Raw genomic sequence first — 23,132 nt, forward strand, 5'->3', positions numbered from 1 at the left:
ACTCCACAGGGAGCAGATCTGTGCCATCCCCACGCTGCTGTCTGTGCTGGGTCTCGAAGCCAGAACGGACCCTCCATCCCCACCTGGGAAGCCATGGAGTAGGCAGCAGCCAGGAATATCCTCAGGGGCAGCTTGGCCTTGTGGGACCTGGGGCTCCACAGGCGATGGGCACTGGCTGTCACGCCCAGGGCGTTGAGGAGGAAGCAGAAGTAGGCTTCAAGACACAAGCAGGGACAATGTCCGCAAACGTCACAAGCTTCTACACACCCCAGGCTTCTTTCTCTGCACAGAAACGCTCAGGAAACGGTGTCTGGAGAAGGTGCAATGCGGAGGAAGAACTGCTAACTTGGGGAGATGCGGCCCTTGGGGCTGACTTGCAGCCTTCCTGCACTGGGCAGATGCAGAGAGAACTTTCCTCAAGGAACCTTGACCTTTGAACATAACTTTTTCTCCATCCAACAAATCTTTTATTTGCTGACGTTCCTTGACAGTCTTGATGCAAAGTCCTCATCACATTGGTGTGTATCTGTAACGCAGCCGCACATGCCTGCTCTCCATGTTGCCTCGAAATTTCCACGCCAGGAAGAGTGTTACATGAAGACCACATTTCTAAAGGGCAGTACCATCCTCATAGCTCCATAGGCCCTGGTTTGAGTGGAATCAGGCCAGACTTAAAAGCAGTGAGGTCTGGCTCAGGACGGGTAAGAATGAGAATAGAACTGACGGCAGGGACACCAACAATTCGGCTTCCGAAGTTCCCCTTACACCAACACCATGACCTGGAATCGCAAGGATGGCCTGGTGGGGGATGTTGTTAAAGCCTGCTTAAGTGGAGCGCGTTATCTGCCACCCACTTAAATGTATTATCCTTAAGCCTCATAACACACCGTACTGTCCCACTTCACAGCTGAAAAACTGGATCTCTGAGAGTTAATCCTGCATATAAACCCAAGTTGACCTAGTTCCAAAGTCTCTGCCAAGAGACCCGGTACTGCCCTCCATGTGGCAGGGGCGGGTGGTTCTTTATACGAAGACTCAGGAGAGGTTATGAAAGCACGGTGTGGAGGGGACACCTGGGATCCTCAAAACCACGATTCTGAGATGACCACAACTACTAGTGCTTTCACAGCAATACGCCCACACGACACTGAATGTCTTCCTTGGATTGCCTTATGAAAAACACCTCAAATAATCTTATATGGTTTATATATTATTAGACCCATTATATAGATAAGAAAACCAAGGCTTTTTCTTTTGTATTATGTGATGTTTGCCACCATACTACATCATTGGTTTCTGATGCAGTGTTCTGGGATTCATTGTTTGTGTACAACACCCAGTGCTCATGCAATCCGTGCCGTCCTTAATACCCACCGCCAGGCTCACCCACCCCCACGCCCCCATCCCCCTGTCTTCTAAAACCCTCAGTTTGTTTCCTGGAGTCCACAGTCTCTCATGGTTCATCTCCCACTCTGATTTCCCCCCTTCATTTTCCCCTTCCTTCTCCTAATGTCCTCCATGCTATTCCTTATGTTCCACAAATAAGTGATACCATATGCTAATTGTCTTTCTCTGCTTGACTTACTTCACTCAGCATCATCTCCTCCAGTCCCGTCCATGTTGGTGCAGAAGTTGGGTATTCATCCGAGAAAACCAAGGCTTAAAGAAGTTAACTAATTTCCCAGTGTCACAAAGCTAGGAGGTGTCTTTGCTAAGAGTCAAACCCTAGTCTGTCTGAACCAAGAACAGAGCTCCTAACCTCTACACTCCACTTTGCCTCTAGGAGACACCAGCTAGGTTTTATCTTTACTTCTCTATACTCCGCCATCATCCTTCATATTGGACCCTAATCTAAATTTTAAAGTGAGCTGCTTCCAGGCGCCTGGGTGGCTCAGTTGTTAAGTGTCTGCCTTCGGCTCAGGTCATGACCCTGGAGTCCCTGGATCTGGTCCCCGCATCGACTTCCTGTTCGGCGGGAAGGCTGCTTCTCCCTCTCCCACTCCCCCTGCTTGTGTTCCCTCTCTCGCTGTGTCTCCCTCTGTCAAAGGAATAAATAAAATCTTAAAAAATAAAATAAAACCAAATAAAATAAAAGCGAGCCACTTCCTCACCTTGGCAGACAATTCTAAACCAAGCTATAAGCAGGTGGGATCAGGCGGATTATCCTGCACAATTGCCCCCAGTCATGGCACACACAGGCCCTCCATCAAGAACTGGCAAAGAACAAGCCATCAACTCTGAGTCCATCACGGAACAATTGTGAATGGCTCCAGGACAGGATGCATTTTGGGAGCCCATTATAGCACTTCTGTAGAAGAATTACTAGGGTAATTTCAGTGTCAATATACATATTTAAAGGTAGAACCATATTACATCTCCCAAAAGTCAAGTCCTACTGATCTTGGTTTCAGTCCATATCTATATGGATCTAAAAGCAAGACTTGCCTTTGGCACTAAGATTAATGAGTCTCCGAATCCATGTGGTTTTCATGAGGTTGACAAGTCCTTCCCTACTTGAAAGGTTAAAAACAGAAAAACAGCCTGCCCATAAATCACAGAAAGTCAGAGTATATGAAAAACTCTGGTCTTTCTTGTTGCTATAACTTAACCTTGGTCATAAGTCTATGAAATGGACAGCATTTTCCATGTCATCCCTGGCTTTCATGTCTCTACATACAATTTTTTCCCAACTGTCAAGTAGTTGGGGAACAAGTGAGGTCTGTAATGGAAAAATTCCATGTGACTCTGTCTCCCCAGTGGATTAAGACTCTGGACCTCGGCTGCAATAAAGTGAATTCCAAGACTCCATGAAAGACACTGGCCACAAAAGAATCCATTCGGTGTACGGCTCCCAGACCGGGCCTTATCACAGATGACGGCATTGTCTTGTCCTATTTGGAATCTCTGGTATTGCAGGGATCGCTCACATGGCTGGTCTGCCCTGGGCTGGAGTGGCTACTGGTTTTGCATGGCCCTTCTTCTGGCAACAGGAATGTGGCCACGGAACCCAGGCCCGGCCTGGTGTAGAAGCCCTGGCAGTAAACACCTGACCCAGCTCTTCTCTCCCTTCTTGCTCAAACACTAAAGGTCACACACCAAGGTATGACTGCAATAGTAGAGAATGAGGCCAAGAGAGTGGGACATGAAGATGGTGGAGGTGCCAACAAGAGTTAGGAGGAGAGCTGCCTGCCCTGGGCTGCTGGTTGCAGCTCCCAGTTCTACGGCTCCTTTGACTCTGTGTGTCTCCTGGTATTTCTCCTAGTTATGGGAGCCAACCAATCCCTTTTTCTTACTCAAGCTAGTTCACTCTGGATTTCTGATACTAAAATTCTGAAGAACCTCTAAGGAAGAAAGCAACCTTCTGGCCATAGCCCAAATGAAGACAAACTACAAAAACCCTGGCCTGAATATGAGGTTGTTCTATTAACAGGACTCAGTTTTCCAATTTTGATAGGGCTAATTTGAGAGGTTCTTAACCTCTCTTCTCTGATCTTTGTGGATATTAATATCCAAACTAGTTTTCAGATGGATGTTGGCTAGTTGGCTCTGAGACACTGAACTATTCAGATGCAGAATTGATAACTTTGGGGGAAGAAGGAGTAACAAACAGTGTTAATAACTTTATCAAATAGCTTATACCTTGTAGAGAAGGGAGCTAGATCAATAGAAATCAGAATCACAAAATTGCCTGGTAAGCAACAAACACATTTATTGGTCCGGGTGCAAACAAGAGTCATCAATTTTGGCTAGTTCAACCCAAAAAGAAATGTACTAGAGAGGTACTAAATAACCTACAGATCTCATGGACGCGTTGCAGGACGGTTTTGGCACAGAACCTCCAAGACGGCCCCAGTGCTCCCCGTCTCCTGGTAATCATGGCCCTGTATAATTTCTTCTCCTTTAGTAATGTGCTTCTTTCTTTTTCTTAATAAAGATTTTAGTTATTTATTTGACAGAGAGAGAGAGAGATCACAAGTAGGCAGAGAGGCAGGCAGAGCGGGAGGCAGGAGTGGGGGAGCAGGCTTCCTGCCAAGCAGAGAGCCCGATGTGGGGCTCAATCCCAGGACCCTAAGATCATGACCTGAGCTGAAGGCAGAGGCTTAATCCACTGAGCCACCCCGGCGCCCCTAGTAACCTGCTTCTAACCAAAGAATATAGTGATGTTGAGGGAATGTAGGTTCTGTGATTAGGTTACAAGAGATTGTGACTTCTGTTTTGCTAGTAGAGTCTCTCTTGTGTTGGCTTTGATGACGTGAGCCGCCATACTGGGACGGCCCATGCAGTAAGGAAGCAAGGGCGGCCTCCAGCCAACAGCCAGGGAGGAAGTAAGACTTCAGTCCAATAATCCTCAAGGAACTGAGTCCTGCCAAAAACAGTGAAAGTGAACTTGGAAGCAGATCCTTCCCCAGTTAAGCTTTCAGATAAGACAGCATCCCAGGCCACACAGGGCTGCCTTGTGAGAGATCCTGGAGCAGAGGCCCCAGCTCCAGTGCTACCTGGATTCCTGCTCTACAAAAACTGTGAGAAAATAAATGTATGTTGCTTTAAGCTGCTAAATTTTGGGTTACTTTGTTCTGCAGCAATGGTTAACAAATGCAAGACTTCAGTAGCAACTTCATCTCAAGGGAGGGAAGGTACAGTTTAAATCCTGGCTATCTGTTTGCTATCTGTAGGGACCAAAAGTAGATTCGTGTCTCAAGGGGCTGGGAGGGCAGGGAGGGGAGTGGGAAATGACTGCTGGTGGGTACAGCGTTTGGTATGAAGTGTGATAAAAATGTTTTAAAATGTTTTTTTTTAAGATTTTATTTATTTATTTGACAGACAGAGTTCACAAGCAGGCAGAGAGGCAGGCAGAGAGAGAGGGGGAAGCAGGCTCCCCGCTGAGCAGAGAGCCCGATGCGGGGATTGATTCCAGGACCCCGGGATCATGACCTGAGCCGGAGGCAGAGGCTTTAACCCACTGAGCCACCCAAGTGCCCCTTAAAACTGGTTTTGATAAAGGTAGCACAATTGCATGAATATAATAAAAACCAATGAATTATATACTTCAAATAGATGAAACATGTTATGAGTTTATAACTCAACAAAGCAGTCATTAAAAAACTATTACTGAATTCCTATTAGACTTTGTTATGATGCATATTTTCTCAATGTAAAATAAAATAGACACGTCACAAAACAGAATGGAACGAAGTCAACAAAAAGCAACCATTTGCCGAGGGTGCCAGCACAGACATCATTGCCTCTGCACACTTGGCACCACTGGGCCCTCGTGTCATACTGCTGTCTCTTCAGTCTTCCACAGCTGCCAAGAAGAGTCTCTCTTTGACCCTTCACCTATGTCTGAATCTATCAAGACCCAAGATTCTGAGGCAGAAGCACCGATTTGTCCGTGCGCGGATCGCAAGCCCAGCTCCAGCCGCCAGCAACAGGGAGGAGACTCCACGGTCCCTTTAATTTCCATGATGGAAGGCAGAGCCTCCCAACTATGCTGAGTCCTCAGTCGGAGCAATATTTAGAGAATTGTTGTAGTGAACCCCTCTGGACCGCACCACCACAAAACAGTCCTGGAGAGATGTTAAGAACCAAAAATTAAAACTCCCCTAATTCTGGACCTGCAGAGGGAGAGATGGGCAGCTCCCTTTGGGACCCAACCATGAGCATTAGACAGAAGCAGCAACTGGCAGCATTCTTTAATGGTGCGTTTTGTCTATTTCCCTCTATGACCAGCACGAAAGCTACTAAATAATAGAAATAGCAATTATCGACCAAGAGCTCCCTGTGCCAGGCCCCGTTCTCAGTAGTTTCTGCTGGGGGCGCCTGGGTGGCCCAGATGGTTAAGCATCTGACTCATGATTTTGGTTCAGCTTATGACCTCATGGGTCATGATGTCATGAGTCATGGGACTGAGGCCTGGTACAGCTCCACGCTCAGCAGAGATTCTCCCCCTCAGCCCCTCCCCTGCTCGTGTTCTCTCTCTCTCAAATAAATAAATAGATCTTAAAAAAATGAACAACGTATACACAATAACTGAATAGTCGCCTCAGGTCTAGGGTCGGTGATGTGACTTCCATGTCATAGACGAAGGCAGTTAAACCGAAGTGGGGCAGCCAGGTTGCAGTCTAAGGCAGGAAGAGCCACGTTCGGCACCTCCATGGGCTGCTTGACCTCTCGGGGTTGCCTTGATTGCAATGAGAGGAGAGGAGCCTGAACGCGCCGCGTCCTTCTAGTCAGCTCAGATCAGGTCAAGACCCTTGCTCTGTGTTTTGCCTTCCCCAGCTGTCGAGTCCACTGCCACGAATGCCCATCGCTCTGCATCCATTCCGCCTCAGCTTGCCTTGGGGCACCAGACAACCCAAGGATTCGTAAGACGGTCTGCCGAGCTCCTCTCACAGACCATGCACTCGCCTCGCATGGGGTCCACCAGGTGGCCACCTGACAATGGGCCTTTGTTTCCTCGCGTTGGTAGGAGTTTGAAAAGTAAGTTATTTACTACATAATTATAAATTATAGCAAGTGTTGCAGAAGAGACAAACAGCATAACATAAGAGAGGTTAAAAGGGGGATAATTTAGGGGCATCTGGTTGGCCCAGCTGGAAGAGCATATGAGTCTTGATCTCAGGGCCGTGAGTTCAAACCCCACCCTGGCTGTAGAGATTACTAAAACATAAATACATAAAAGGGGGATAGTTTAGTTTGGGGGACTGGAGAAAATTCTGCAGCAGAAACAAGAATTAAACTGACACCTGAAGGAGGAGGAGGCGGCAAGTTTCGGTCAGAGGAACCCAACGCGCAAAGATGGGGCTAGAGAAGGGGATCTGCTAAGAAGCTTGCCTCTGACCACCTCACACCCACTTAGCGGACGACCAGGACAAAACAAATGGAGAATAACAAGTGCTGGAGGTGGAGAAATTGGAACCCCGTGAACTGCTAGCAGGGATGAAAACGATGCAGCCGCCATGGCCAAGCTGGGTGGTTCCTATAAGAGTTAAACACAGAATTGCCGTGTGATCCAGCAATTCCACTCCTGGGTCTGTACCCCGAAGGACTGGAAGCAGGGACTTGAACAGACACTCGTTCCCCCACTCCTGGCAGCATTATTGACAACAGCCAAAGGCTGAAAACACCCCAGTGTCTGTGAACAGATGGACGGATAAACAAAATGCGGTGTACATGCCGTGGAAGGCACTGGCCGTCAAGTGGAGCCGAACTCTGACCCACACGACAGCACGGGATGACGCTAAGGGAAGTCAACCGGACACACAAGGACTAAAGTGGTGTTACACCCCACCCATGAGGTACCCACAAGAGGCAGATTCATAGAGACAGGAAGGAGGACAGGCGTTACCAGGACACGGCAGGAAGGGGAATGAGGAGTTGTTCGATAGGTTCAGAGTTTCAGTATGACACGGAGAAAAAGTTCTAGAGACGGAGAGTGGCGTGGTTGCCCGACACTGTGAATGTAGGTGACCCCACACTACTGCACACTTAAAAATGGTTCAATTAATACATTTTGCTACATATATTTTACCATGATTTTTTTAAAGTGTGTGTTTGAAGCCCAGGGTGGGAAGGGGGAGATACAAGAGACTTCGACAGGGGCCAGCCGGGCCGGTGCTGCAGGCGCCCGGGGGGGTGCCCCGAGGGGAGCGGATGCTGCGCTGAGGGCAGTGATTAAAGGGCTTTACGCACGCGAGTACTTCGGAAACACACGGAAAGTATAGGGGCAAGATCAGTCCCACCCAGATTGGTCCCTGTTAATACTCTGCTATATAACCCCTTCTAATACTTCCTAAAACAATCTTCCTCCAGCCACCTCCAAACACTTTGTATGTCTGTAAGATCATACAGCTCCGCTTACAGCAGTGATCAGAGGAAAAAAGATCACTATTTGGGAACAGATTGCAAAACAAAGCTAATTCCCTTGATTTCTTAAACCAACCCACCAGGAATTTTAAAATTCCTGTTTAAAACACAAACTGGACTCCTGGGTGACTCAGTCGGCGGAGTCTGCCTCCAGCTCAGGTCATGATCTTGAGGTCCTGGTTCGAGCCCCTTGTTGGGCGTCCTGCTCAGCGGGGAGCCTGCTTCTCCCTCTGCCTCTGCCGCTCCCCTGCTTGGGTGTCCTCTCCCTCTCTGTCAAATAAATAAATAAAACCTTTAAATAAATAAATAAATAGCAGATGCACCGCACTGCCCAGCAGAGTGTCAGAAGCGGGGCTGGAGAAGTGAGTCCGCTTACACCGAGTGTGTGCCACCGACCATCACTTTACCAACACGCCCGGTTCCATTGTTTTACTCCGATGAGGCACAGGGGACAACTGTGTTTTGCCGTTATTACAGAGATGCAGAACCGCGGCCCAGAGCGGCAAGTAAAAAGCCGTGGGATCTCAGGACAGAGCTGGCGCCCAGACCCTAGACCAGCCCAGCCCCTGCCCTTTCTCCTGATGTGGGGCTCTCACCCAGCCTGAGCCCTGTGGTCACCTGAGCTCTGAGGCTGGGCCCACAGAACCCAATGAATCGCACACGAGCCCCAGGAGAGCTGGCGTTTCCCTCCACGGTGACTCTGACGCACAGCCAGGGGGAGAAAGCCCTGCCCCAGGAGGCCTCCCCTCTCTAAGAGACCGTCTGGCCCCTCAGTCTACAACGGGAGCAACCGAGCTCAGAGAGCATTGTGCTGCTCTCCAGCCCACCCAGACCCCGACCGTCTCTGGGGCCCCGGCTCCCTCGGGGCTCCCTCGGGTCTTAAATACTAAATGACCCACACTGGGAGAGACCAGGCCGCCCTCCCATGTGAACTCCAAGGCCAGCTGGCATCCCCCTCCCAGCGGCTCCATTTGATGGTGCAAGCCGTCCCCCAGGCCCCGGACAGTGGGAACTTCGATAGCGGTCTCCGGAGGCAGAAACCTGCCCGGAGGTGTGAGAATCACCCACGGAATTGTCTCGCACCAAGGGGAGGGGAGGGGTCGCAATCGGAGCAAACAGGCAGGACGGCGGCTCCCGGGGACACGGCAAGGTGGGGAGGGCCGGGAGGGCCATGCGGGGACATACTGCGCTCAGACGCCTGCTCCACTGGCCAGCGCAACTTCCCTGAAAGTCAGCTCGGGGCTCCGGCCAGTAAACGACCGCTTCTCCTCTCCATCCGGTCCTCCCAAGGTGCAGAAGGCAGTTAAGGAAAGGCCAACAGACCCACAGACAGACGCAAACACAGAGGCAGGTAGAAGATACACACACACATATCCGTACGTGACTGGCAACACGGCCCAATGGTTGGAAGGAACCTGGGACTGAATCCCTGGTCTATCACTTAGTGTGACAAGCTCTAAACTTCAGTTTCTCCATCCGAAAAGTGGGGGAAACACTATCTGCTTCACAACAGACGCGTCATAAAGAGGTTAGCACGCAAGATGCACCTGTGCCTGGGGGGCAGCGAGCTCTGGTTCACATTGTCGCCCCAGTCAGGGCCTCGGAAAATGTTCCCCTCCCTGAGAAGCCCCCTGGGGACACCTACCTTTGTCATTGCTCTAAGCCCATGGTTCTCAAGGGGCTAGGTGATTCTGTCTCCTCCTCCTCGCCAGGGACTCTTAACAAAGCCTTCAGACATTCTTAGTTGTCACCACCCAAAACCGGAAGGCTGCCCTGGTGGGTAGAGGCCAGGGACGCTGCTGAGCCTGCTGAGTGCCCAGGCTCCCCTCCCACAAAGAATAATCATTACCAAAATGTCAACAGCGCCAAGGCAGAGAATCCCGCCCCGTTCTTAGCAGAGCCCTTGAAAGCTTTCTCGCTCACGCTCCCCACGCGACTACACTCGTCCTTACTCCTTTACAACCTCTCTGGTTGCACGGGGAGCTGTAGCAGTAACTTATCTCTGAAATTGCTTAAGAAATCGGCTGAAAACAAAGGACGAGGATGAAAGGTCAATAGTATTTTAGGTCACCCCTTCTCCCACTTTAACGTGCTCTTTGTACCCCAGGGGATCATGTTTAAATGTGCCCCCCTGCCGAGATTCTGAGTCTGTGGTCCGGGAAGGGTTCACGGGAGGTTCTGACCCAGCGGGCCCGGGGCCCGGGCTGTGTAGCTGTCCTGCCCTGAGACAGAGGGCCTGACCCAGGGCTGCCCGTGACCCGGCGAGGCCCTCCGTGGCCACTCATCTCATGAAAGGATGTTCCAAAGAATTTCGACCAGACTTTCCATCCTCCCTTTAAAGGTCTGTGTTTACAAGTTTAGAGATTCTAAATCTCTAAAATCCTCCCAGGTACGATTTCAACAACTCCCAAGAAAGGGCCTTGCAGGCTGAAAAGTGAAGGGTTTCTCTCTAGTTGAGGCCTGCTAACGTCTCCTGTACTTACCATACCCACCCGCCCCTCCACGTCCTCGCCTCCCTCCACTAAACCGCTTCTCCCGTGCTGCGCGGCTGCACGTGGGCTCTCCTCCCATGGCATGAATCTTTAAGCAACCACCGGCATCTTCACGGAAGATTTAACAGAAAAGGAACGGAATAAGAGAAAATGTATTTCGCGCATTTTGTAAGTACTGCCTATTTTCCTCAAGTGGTCCTCCTGCCTTCAGCTAAGTCACGGAAAGGATGCTACGGTTCTGAGCAAATGCGACTTTTCCTGGTCGGTTTCTAGCTTGTAGGACAGACGACATAGCAGATCACTAAGAAACAAAAGTATACCGTATCTACTACCCTGCTACCGCACCACACTATGTGCCATTTTAAAAAAAGAAGAAGAAGAAGAAGCCGGGCGCCTGGGGGGCTCCGTCGTTAAGCGTCTGCCTTCGGCTCAGGTCGTGATCTCGGGTCCTGGGATCGAGTCCCACATGGGGCTCTCTGCTAAGCAGGAAGCATGCTTCTCCCCCTCCCACTCCCCCTGCTTGTGTTCCTTCTCTCTCTGTCAAATAAATAAATAAAATCTTTTATAAAAATAAAAAATAAATTAAAAAAGAAGCAAGAACTCAGGTCTTTTCCATAGATCTCACTTCAGGGCCTCAGGCTGGGCAGGCATCCACGTTGGACACTCTCTTGCCCTGTGTTTTCAATATGTCAACCATCACACGGTAAAACATAAGGAACTTCTGAACTAATGCCAGCCTCCCTTCTAAAACATAATCTCCAGGAGGGCAGAGACTCTGTCCGTCTTCCCACGTGTCCTCCGCTGGCACCTGTGCAACGAACTTAGCCAGAGAAAACGACACAACCACACTGACCGGTCTCACTCCACAGCTCACGACCACGGGCTTCACTCGGAAGCGGGACCACCCAGCAGTCGTTACATCTCCCGGGTCCGCATGCGCTTTCTCTCATCAGTTTCACACCTGCTCCAACTCCCTCGCCCCTACACCTCCCCCCCAAAACTTTGCTTCTGATTTCAGGGAGAACAGCAGAACCTCCTCAGGCTCTGCCCCCTCCACCCGCCCTCCAGCGTCCGAGCCCAGGTACCCCAGACTTCTCCATTACCACAGAGGCCAGTCCGCCTCCCAGTAAGGCAGGCCCTCCTCACGCATCTTACCCACCCGTCCTACTCCGTCGCTCTGCAGACACATAACCAACTAATGGAGCCACCCAGGAGCCCCTAGTTGAGGAGCTTTTAACTCTATACACATAGGGGTGCCTGGGGGGCTCAGTGGGTTAAGCCTCTGCCTCCAGCTCAGGTCATGATCTCAGGGTCCTGGGATCGAGTCCCGCATTGGGCTCTCTGCTCAGCAGGGAGCCCGCTTCCCTCCACCCCCAGCCTGCCTCTCTTACTTGTGATCTTTGTCTGTCAAATAAATAAATAAAATCTTTAAAAGCAAAACAAAACAAAACTTTATACACATGTCCTAGGGCCTTACACTGACAACCGTGGGGACCCCAAACGCTAAGAAAGCGATCGACAAAGACAGTGGCCCTTGGACAGACAGGCCCACAAATCACCTGGGGATCTTGTAAAACTGCAGACACAGCTCAGAAGGTCTGGGTGGGGCGGGAGAGTCTGTCTGTCTCAGAAGCCCCAGGTCGCACCACTGCTGCTGTCCCGAGGACCACACTTTGAGCTGTAAGGCTGGCCCAGTCTCTGCAGAGACTCATTTAGGACCAAGGAAACCTGCCTTCTCCCTTGGCTTAGTGATATGGGCAAGAGGTTTTTTAGCGACAGAGCCCAGGATGGAAGTCTCGTCTCCCTACCCTCTGCCCTATGCTCATTCTTCCTTCCTTCCTTTTCTACTTTCTTTTTTTTTTTTTCAGGTACAGAGTGGGAAAAACAGTACTTAAGGCAGATTTTAAAGTTTAGAAGATGAGACAAGGATTGCCCTCAAAGCATCACAAAAAGAGTTCTATAATATAAAAACATAAGAACTGGGGCGCCTGGGTGGCTCAGTGGGTTAAAGCCTCTGCCTTCGGCTCAGGTCATGATCCCAGAGTCCTGGGATCGAGCCCCGAGTCGGGCTCTCTGCTCAGCAGGGAGCCTGCTTCCCTTCCTCTCTCTCTGTCTGCCTCTCTGCCTACTTGTGATCTCTGTCTGTCAAATAAAAAAAAAAAAAAAAAAAAAAAAAAAAAAAAAAAAAAACATAAGAACTGAGCTGCTTAATGTCCACAATAGCCAAACTGTGGAAAGAGCCTAGATGCCCATCAACAGACGAATGGATAAAGAAGATGTGTGTATACACAATGGAATACTATGCAGCCATCAAAACCCCCAATATCTTGCCATTTGCAACGACGTGGATGGAACTAGAGGGTATTATGCTGAGTGAAATAAGTCAATCAGAGAAAGAAAATTCTCATATGATCTCTCTGATATGAGGAATTTGAGAGGCAGGGCAGGGGTTATGGGGGGAAGGGAAGGAAAAAATGCAACAGATGGGATCAGGAGGGAGACAAACCGTAAGAGACTCTTAATCTCAGGAAACAAACTGAGGGTTGCTGAGGGTGGGGGAGGGATGGGATGTCAGGGCGATGGACACAGGGGAGGGTATGTGCTGTGGTGAGTGCTGTGAAGTGTGCAAGCCTGCGGATTCACAGACCTGTACCCCACGGGCAAATAATACATTGTATGTTAATGAAACACACACACACACACACACAGACACACACAGCCAAGGCTGACGATCACTTACGCCTTGCGGTCCCATCTCCACAGCGCAGTGCAGGCAGAGGCTCATTATAGCAAAAATATCCCTTAACCAGAATAAGAATTTGTTAAACAGACGGGGCGCCTGGCTGGCTCAGTCGGTTCCGCATCCAGCTCTTGATCTCAGGCTCTGAGTTTGAGCTCTGCACTGGGCTCCTTGCTGGGTGTGCAGCCTACTAAAGAAGAAGAAGAAGAAGAAGAATTTGTTAGACAGAACGTTAAGGGGTCTTAGTCATCACAGCACAGTGCTGACAACCCTTCTCCTGAAGGAAAGTATGTAAAACAAGGTGCGCAAAGTGAAAGACTGGGGGAGGGAAGGGAAGAGTTACTTTCTTCTGTTCTAAGAAAATTTCACAAACAAATGCTCTTTGCTTCCAGTCCACTTTGGAAAATGTTTGGCATCTGGAGCGGGCGGGTGTGCGGGTGTCGGAAGAGCTGCGCTTGCAGTTGTTTGCTGTTCAACATTTTACCGAAAAATGCAACAAAGACTCCAAGTTACTTTACTATCTGTGAGTTTTCGTTCAGTAGGACCCACAGCCATGCTTGGGAGACCACGGCTCCGCGACACTCCACAAACTCAGACTGGATCTTTCCACTGTTCTGTGTGGCTTCCTACTTCCTTTACGTCTTCCTGCTTTCTGCAAAGTCTCTTCCTCTCCCCCAAATGACACGGAGCTTCTCTCCGGGGAGGGGGACTCACTCACGAGGCGCGGGCATCGGAGCTTGGAACAACTCCTTCCACAAAGTGGGGCCCCCAGACAACCACGCGTCTCCGGGGGCAGGGCTGGGACCGGGACACCTTCCTATCTTCCTTAGTCTCCGCTCTCTCACCTGCGAGGCAAACACTGTCTCAGACGGTTGTGAGATCAATGAAAATGTATATAAAGCTGTGAGCAAATAGTCGTATCTCAGTATAATGTTGCGGAAAAGCCCAGTTATGCTTCTCACTAGGCCACCCTGCAAGGCTGAGGCTGGGTGACCGGGAAGCGGGGCCTTCAGGGAAAAGGAGCCTCCGGGGCCCAGCAGAGACTCTTTTCCCCACTTGGAGGCCCAGCGTCCCCGGTTCCCTGAGGTGAACGTAGGAAGAGCAAACTCACTCAGAGTTTACAACTCAGGATGACTCCCACCATCCGTCTCTCCAGCAACCGCTCAAACTCAAACAAAACTACTGAAATTAGAACTAGAGATAACAGAGCACAGAGAGTAATTCAGTGTGCTGTGGGGTTACTCATTTACCTGTTCATTAGTTACTCAGTTTCGATTTTCTCTTGGGCAAGAAAGAGGGGGGAGGGGAGGTGTGCGGACGCACTTGCTGCTCTGGCTGAGCACAAGCTCACGGGTGTCTCTGACCTTAAATGAGAAACTATAACGTTGAAACGTTGGTCCTCAGGGATGCCTGAGTGGCTGCTGGTTAAGCATCTGACTCCTCATTTCAGCTCAGGTCATGATCTCAGGGTGGTGAGATCAGCCCAGAGTCGGGCTCTGCGTTGGGTGTGGAACCTGCTTAAGATTCTCCCTGTCCCTCTGCCCCTCCCCCTGCTCCTGCACGTGCTCTCTTTCTCTCAATAAATAAATCTTAAAAAAAAAAAGTTTGTCCAACCCTCCTACACTGTTGGTGGGAATGCAAGCTGGTGCAACCACTCTGGAAAACAGCATGGAGGTTCCTCAAAATGTTGAAAATAGAACTACCCTATGACCCAGCAATTGCACTGCTGGGTATTTACCCTAAAGATACAAACGTAGTGATCCGAAGGGGCACGTGCACCCGAATGTTTATAGCAGCAATGTCTACAATAGCCAAACTATGGAAAGAACATAGATGTCCATCTACAGACGAATGGATAAAGAAGATGTGGTATATATACACAATGGAATACTATGCAGCCATCAAAAGAAATGAAATCTTGCCATTTGCGACGACGTGGATGGAACTAGAGGGTATCATGCTTAGCGAAATAAGTCAGTCGGAGAAAGACAACTATCATATGATCTCCCTGATATGAGGGAGAGGAGATGCAACATGGGGGGTTGAGGGGGTAGGAGAAGAGTAAACGAAACAAGATGGGATTGGGAGGGAGACAAGCCATAAGAGACTCTTAATCTCACAAAACAAACTGAGGGTTGATGGGGGGAGGGGGGTTGGGAGAGGGGGGTGGGGTTATGGACATTGGGGAGGGTATGTGCTATGGTGAGTGCTGTGAAGTGTGTAAACCTGGCGATTCACAGACCTGTACCCCGGGGATAAAAATATATTATATGTTTATAAAAAATAAAAAATTTAAAAAAAAAAAGTTTGTCCTTTGAAGGAAGATTAAGAGTAAAATCATGATCCATCATGACCCAAACTGATCAATTTGGGAGAAGTGGCAAAAAAGGATCACTTCTGCCCTCGTGGTCTGAATTACCTGGGTAATATTGGGTCATCCTCTTTTTTCCTAACAAGCAACTTCTCTGAGGAAATCAGACAGCTAGTGGGTGGAGCCCAGGCCCCAGAAGTTGAGGCCGAGTTAGAAGGCACCTTCTCAGCAATGAAGCATGAAGCCTGGGAGACCCAGACTGTTGGACGGCTGAGCCCTGAAGGAGCATTTTGGGGAAAGTTCTGGCAAGAGAAGCCCAGGGCACCACCGCTGCCTTTATGACTGAGCCAAAAGAGCTCATAATTAAAGTGTTAAGTCGACGGAAAGCCCCCTGGGTGGCTCTGCTTTTTGTCCCCGTTTCTCCTCAAGAATCTCCTCATTCTCCTCACACTCTCTCCTGACCAGAGAAAGGTCCTCTTTGGGGCTTGGCATGAGCGCAGTGGATTCTGACCCAACTTCCCCATCCTGCAACCACAGGCCAAAGACACAGATGAAAAACGTTCGGTGGTGAGGTGTACTCAGTGACCCCAAAGGGAAAGATGACAACAACCAGTCTTCAAAAGACTCTTGTTTACCACAATAATGTGTCTGCCTTAAGAAGAAAAACAATTTTTTATATTTCATAATACACCATTCTATCAAGATACCAAGAAATCCCCTTTGATAGTTGGGTTAGTGACTGCACCATGGAGACAGGCTGACCGAGTTTATGAACCCTGGTTTCAACGGTTTTCTTCACACATTTTTATTCCTGCCAAGTCTCTGTAATTTGCTGTAGATAACCCAAGGCAGATTTTTTTTTAAAGATTTATTTATTTTGGAGAGAGACAGAGAGAGAGCCAGACTCCCAGCTGAACGTGCAGGGAGCCCGATGTGGGGCTCAGTCTCACGACCCTGAGATCATGACCTGAGCTGAAGGCAGAGGCTTAACCAACTGAGCCCCCCAGGAGCCCCCCCTAAGGCAGATTTTTTTCCTTTACAGTACAACCCGGGGCCTAGTTTTCTGATCTTCCCTGATTTTGATGCATAAAACCCAACCTAATTTTAGCAGGTTGCCTTGGAAAACTACCATTACCCATTCATTCGTTGCTCAGCAAACACGTGTAAGTGCCCTCCACGTACCAAGTTTTCTGAAGATACTGAATATGGTCACGGTCAGCACCTCTCCCCAGGGAGGCTCATGGCTAACCAACTCCTCCAACTGACAGCCCCCGTCCACAACCAGCCCACAGATTTCTAAAAAACTGAGCCAACAATTAAAAATAAACAACTGCAAAAATTAAAAAAAAAAAATCTCCATTTCTGGCTTCTCTTGAAAAATGGAACAATGCGACGACACGAGGCCACCTCACTTTCCTGCCGGGCCACTTTCTACTGGGGCTAAAGGCCCCTTCCCCTTCGACAGTCACTGCCCCTCACCCCGTGCACGTTCAGGCACTCGTGTACTTCCTGCCTGGCCCCCCGTCCGGACGGAGCATGACCGGACTAACTGGCCGGTTGGGCACAGCAGACACGGAGCCGAAAGCCCACAGTACGTTTCCTTCAGGAGAGCAAATGTGCACAGTGCTGGGTGTGGGGCACGGATGCCACCCAGGTTATGCTCGTGTTCACACCAACACCACGGTAAAATGTAACTGCGGATGCTTTCGCAGCAGCAGGGACCCACCCTGGCAGGAGCCACCATGCAACTCAGAGTACAGCTGGATTGGATCAACTCGTTGCTTAGAAAGTTGGTGATTAAGGGGGGATATTTAAGCATTGAAGATTTTCCCTGTCTTTTTAGAAAGAACTCTGTAATTTACTTCTAGTTGACGAGGGAAAGCTCTTCTTTCTGGAAAAGTGCCAGGTAACAAACATAGCTCTGGGGGGAAATCACCCCCTGCACCCCCGCTGTCCAGATGCTGTGGTGCCTGTCTCAGCCTTCCCTGTAGGGTCGGGCCACTCACTCCCCCAGCTGCCACCGCGGAGTCTCTCACCAGGTACCGCCATCCCAGAAGGAAGCTGCCGGGCCCAAGCTCCAGCCCCTTCCCTGGTGGCAGCCTGTGTTGGGTCACCAAGGGGCACAAAGGCCTTGATCTGTGATGTCCTTGAAGACCCCCCCAGGTCCAGAGCTGCCTTCAGGGCTGGCGGAGGCCTCTGATGCCGCTGGGGTGCAGCTCAGCTGCTCTCTCTGCCCAGTCCTGCTTCTCCTAGTCCCTCCCGGATCCTACCAAGCACGTCCCTGATGAACCCACGCACAAACCTGCCTCCCCACAGCCGCTCCCCCCAGGACCCACCTCAGGACCCTGAGACACGCTGGGTTCCCGCACAATCATCAACGGATCTGCTATGGGTAGAACCGTAGCCCCCCAAGTCCTTCTCTGAAATCCTGACCACCACAGAGCCCCAGAATGGGACTTCTTGAAGACAAGGTTTTACAGACGGAACCTGTAGCCAGCATACACCTCCTGACGGTAAATTCGAGTTTTATTTTCATTGCGCCATCAACTCCTCCCTGTACCTTAACGGCACCTTCTGTCTCTCTAAACAAACAAAATGGCAGCTTTGGGTACTGGCTTGGGCCCATTTCCCCCCATTTGTTACTGTGGCGGCTTCAGCTGATCCATGAAAATACAAAGACGAGAAAACCTTACGAAAATAAAGCCCTGGAAAGAGGCGTTTGATTTTGGCCCAGACCTAAGGGGAGTAGCAATTCGAGTGACAACGAGAGTCACGGAAGACAACGGAAGAAAAGCCACCTGGACGGTCTCGAAGCTTCTGGGACTGCAGAGGCCCCGCGTCAGGGGAGCGGAGACAGCCTCCTTCCAGAAGGCTCTTCCACGGGGACACGAGCAACCGGCATGCTTGTTACGAAACAAAACAAAACAACCTTGGATTTTTATTGAAAAACTAACAGGATTTTCCCAACTAGGCAAACGAGTTACCTGGACCCCAAGGTTGAAAGACAAGTCACTGGGGCGCCTGGGGGTTCAGTTAAGTGACCGACTCTGGGTGTCGGCTCAGGTCATGACCTCAGAGTCATAAGATCGAACCTGGCACTGGGCTTCGTGCTCCGTCGGGAGTTTGCTTGAGAGCCTCTCCCTCCCCCTCAGCTTGTGCGCACTCTCTCTCAAATGAACAAATACATCTTAAAAAGAAAGGAAAGGAAAGACGAGTTCCTATCTGGCTCGTCAAGGAGGCAGCTCCGGGTGTGTTTCCAACAGGGACCTGCAGTGAAATGGCCACCACAGGGCAACCTGGAAGCCGCACAAACAGCACAGACAATCTCCATCAAGTCCTTCCGTGCCGACACTTTCTATCAGCGTCGGTGGCCGTCCAGACCGGAGCGTTTCACACCCACTCACAGTTTGAAACGGGCTGAGCTGCGCGAGCCCAGGCTTCTCCCCACATCCCCGTCACACACACAACAGGGCTCACCCTGTTCCTCTCCCAGGAGCGGCCGCAACCCCAGCCTGACCGGCCAGGAGGAAGGGGCAGCTTCCCTCCCCGTGGAAGCTTCTGGAGGGCCCCCGTCGCCGCGGCTGGGCTGGCCCTGCCAGGTGGAGACGGGTCCGTGCTTCTCACAGTCGTGGCACGTAACACAGGGCTGCGTCAGGGTCATCCCAGCTCACATCTTGAGGCGCTCGGGTTCACATCCAAGGTGGGAGGGTTCCCCATGAGACAGACCCCTCGGATTCTCCTCACCCTTGGACTCAAGTGAACCCCGAGCTCCGCCGTGAGGCACAACAAGGCCTGCAATGGACAAGGCCAAGTACCACCCCCGGGCCCAAGGTGCACCCTGCGAGGTCTCTGGAATATTCCACGGATGGACACCCCCCATGTGGGGCACCGTGAGAACGGTGCCCTCGGAGCTGAGTACCTGACCCACGCACCCAGGACTTGAATGTATTTCAAAGGCCCTGGGGCACTTGTCCTCACTCTCCCTGAGGGCACAGGCCTCACCCCTGGGCTATGGTCTCTCCCAAACCAGGGGTTATGGTGCCCGCGCCGTACCCCCAGCCTCTGGGAAGAGTTTTCCTTTCGTCTCCCAGACACAGGGGCTGCTCCGGGTTTGGGTTCCCTTCTGATTCTTTTGAGAAGTAATGATTTTTCCTGTCTGCCCCTCGGACATCCCCACGGACAGCCAGTCAAAACCATTCTGCTTTCACAGGTAAATCCCTTACCACTGGCGTTTCCCCTTGTCTGGGAAGGCCCTGCTTCCCTGGCTGCCCTCTCTGGCCTTGGGCTTTTCAGTGAGCACGACCTCCTTTGCCTCCTCTGCAGCTTTCCCATCTTCAGCGAGTCCCACAGAATAAGGCCTTTAAAAATCCTCCTTCCAAGGGCACCTGGCTGGCTCAGTGGATAGAGCATGGGACTCTTGATCTCTGGGTTGTAAGTTCAAGCCCCACATGGGGCATCACAGATTTAGGAAGAAAAAAGAAACCTCATTCTGATTTTATTTCTATGGGTCCTGTTTGGCCTACCTGTCCTTCCCCCTCCCTTAATGAACATGTTTTCATTCTCCCAACTCTTCCCAGGCCTTGCAGGTCCCCCAAAGGTGCTAATTCCTTAATTAGCACCTAATTCCTAATTCCTCTTCCATCAGAGTCATCAGGCAGCTCGGCCGGGCAGCTGTTCTCAACCTGGGTGGCACAGCAGAACCACCCCAGAGCTGTCCAGCGTCTCTGGAGCCCAGGCTACAACCCAGACCAGTTAAATCAGGACCTGGGGGCAGGACCTAGCTGTGACACTTCTATTTATTTTTTTTTAAAGATTTATTTATTTGAGAGAGAGAGAGAGGGAAAGAGAGGGAGAGCATGTGATGGGAGGAGGGGCAGAGAGAATTTCAAGCGGACACCTCGCCGGGCTGTGCTCCGTCCCACCACCCCTGAGATCCTGACCTGAGCCCAAACTGAGGGTCAGACGCTCGACTGACTGAGCCGCCCTGCGCTCCCCCCGCCCAACCAGCTGTGATGCTTCTAAAGACCTGCAAGTGCTTACAAAGTGCAGGCCAGGTTGAGAACCAACCACTGTATACTGTTGCCACGTACGATGCGTGTTTCCGCACTCAGGAACGCTCCTCCGGCCAGCGGAACGGGAGCTCCAACTTCCAGAGGGAAGGCTATTTCTGTCCCCATTGTCCAAAGGTCACACCTCAGGTCAAGACACACACCTCTGAGAAACAGGCTTTCAAATCAAAACAAAGCCAGTTACTCCCCAGCACAACCCAGAAGTGAGGCTGCCGAAGGGACGTCACTCGCCCAGCAGTGCTGCAAGCTCTGGCGGAGAGAAACACCAAGGGGGGTTTGTCTCAGCGACGGACACCCTTAGGGATCCAGGACTTTTTAGATTTTTTTTTTATTGGGGCACGTGGGTGGCTCAGTGGGTTAAGCCGCTGCCTTCGGCTCAGGTCGTGATCTCAGGGTCCTGGGATCGAGCCCCGCATCGGGCTCTCTGCTCAGCGGGGAGCCTGCTTCCCCCTCTCTCTCTCTGCCTGCCTCTGCCTACTTGTGATCTGTCTCTGTCAACGAAATAAATAAAATCTTTAAAAAAAAAAGATTTTTTTTTTTATCATTTATTTGAGAGAGACACAGAGAGAGAAACAGACGGTGAGGGCACAAGGAGAGGGAGCGGGAGAGGGAGACACGGAGTCCACACTGAGCAGGATGCCTGACGCAGGGCTCGATTCCCAGAGCCGGAGTCATGACCTGAGCCGAAGGCAGATGCTCAACCATCTGAGCCCCCCAGGCACCTGGTGCCCCAGGATAACATGACAAACCAAAAGGGAGAAGAGAGACTAGAGGCAGGAGTAAGTCCCTCTGTCTGGAGGAGCCAGGAGGCTGCAGACAGGATGCGGTTTCTGACGCGGGTTTTGAGAATGAACGGGCTCTCCCAGGCAGAGGGAGGGAGAAAAGGCACAGATGAGCTTGGAGAAGGGCCGAGGGAGCCGTCCTCAGTGGTCCAGACCTCACCAGGCCGTCCGGACCTCACCAGGCCACCCGTCAGGTGGAAGAACCAGCTCTGGGCTTCTGGAAGCCGACGCCACACACTGAGTTACAGTCCCAGGCTGCAGGTGGTGGCCGCTCCGGAGGGGCGGCCGCGGCCCCGGGGCGGGAGGACGAGCCGGTGGCCGCTCAGGAGGCAGCAGGTTTGCCTGAGGCTGCACGGCTGAGCCAGGTTTTGTGGAAGAGAGGAGCTGGTCTGGGGGCATGAGCAGAAGCAAGACTGCGGTTCTGGGAAGCGCGGGGGCTCTTCCCGGGGAGGCTGGGCAGCGGCTCACCCCCGCTCCGGTTACCGGGCCTGGCCAGGCGCCTCTCCTTGTATCTACGCCGTGTGTGCCACGCTGGCCTGTGGCTGGGGGCAGCAGCGGGCCCTGACGGCCATCCGCAGGGCACCAGCACCGGCTGAGCGGGGGACGGCGCACAGTCCGGGGGCAGGGCAGAGGGGAAGCGGGCAGGAGGGTCTTAAACCTAGCAGTGCAGTCCTGCCCGCGAGCTCCCACTCCTGCAGCAGGCTGCTTCTAGACAAGCTTCCCCAGAGCCTGCCTCACCTTCCTGCCCAGCCGCAAGGAGGCCCCCAGACCCCGGCTGCTGGCCGGGACGCTCACCCTGTCCACCCTGTCCGCCCTGTGCGGAGGGCTCACTGGCTTCCCATTTCGCTTCCACTTTCTGCCCCGTGGCTCCTGCGAGGAGGCGCCACCAAGCCCGCCCTCTTGAGCGCGAAATCCAGGACGCAGTGTGGAGGACAGAGCTGTGTCCCGCCGTGTGGCTTCTCTGGCTGGCCAGCGGTCACTGCTGGCAGCTGCAAACATCTGGCCTCCGTCAGGAATCACAGGTGCGGGACACAGCTGCCTGGGGTCTGGCGTGGGTCTTGCTTGGTAGGACAGCTCTGAGGTCACCTAGAGAGGCCGCCAGCCCCCTCTGGCTCCCCTGTCCTAATCCAGGGGTAACTGTCTCAAAGCCTTTCAGCCCCAGGGCCGCTCCAGGACAGGGTTGGGGGCTGTAACCAGCCCCGCTGCAGCAGCTGGAAGCCCCCAGGGCGTCCAGGGGGCCCATGGCCTGGACTTGGAGTCACATCCCAGCTCTGGCCTCGCAGCCAAGAAGGGGAAGCTTTCCAGGCAGAGCCTCCAGGTGCCTGAGGGCAGCTCAGTGCTGAGGGGGGAGGTTCTAGGGTTCGGAGCCCGGATGGGGAGTGCTGTCACACTCCGGCCACTAAGACAGAGTGAGCTGGACAGACCTGACAGCCTCACAAACATAAGGCCCCCAAACAGGCCAACCTACTCCTCACTCCCTCCCCTCTCTGCCCACCCCCGCCCCCCAGCAAAATGACCACAATCCCTCCTTCTCCTCATGTACACGGGCCCACCCCTGGCTTTGGAAAAGGCGAGCTGTCCTCTCACTGCATCAGACCAAGGCGTCTCCTGCTTCTGCTTCTTACAAACTACAATTCCAACCACAAACGTTGTAAGTTAGGGTCTCTCTCTGTCCTCTCCTCACTTAACCTTCCTCATCTCCATCTTTGCTCAAAGGACCTCTTCTCAGGAGGTAGCTTCTCCCTCCTCTCCGCCTCGCAAGCCACCTGCTGATGGTACCTGCGGAGCCGCGGGTCCAGGAGGATTTCGGGCTTCCTATGGTGTTCCTACGGCCCAGGCTGCTCACGGGCTTGAGCGTGGTCTGGCTGAAAC

General features: G+C 51.8%; 1 protein-coding gene across 1 annotated transcript in view; it reads right to left on the reverse strand.

Annotated features, from left to right (window-relative positions):
* SCD5 (stearoyl-CoA desaturase 5) overlaps positions 1-22,259 on the reverse strand; it is an 80,217-nt gene extending 57,958 nt beyond the window's left edge. Inside the window, exons 1-3 of the mRNA XM_047719877.1 lie at positions 21,999-22,259; positions 21,729-21,852; positions 84-214 (exon numbers count right to left, since the gene is read on the reverse strand). Coding sequence (XP_047575833.1) covers positions 84-214; positions 21,729-21,852; positions 21,999-22,259 — 516 coding nt within the window. The remainder of the gene's footprint in view (positions 1-83; positions 215-21,728; positions 21,853-21,998) is intronic.
* Positions 22,260-23,132: the final 873 nt, after the last annotated feature.

The sequence above is a fragment of the Lutra lutra genome, chromosome 2 (genome assembly GCF_902655055.1).
Source record: "Lutra lutra chromosome 2, mLutLut1.2, whole genome shotgun sequence".
NCBI classification, from domain to species: Eukaryota; Metazoa; Chordata; class Mammalia; order Carnivora; family Mustelidae; genus Lutra; species Lutra lutra.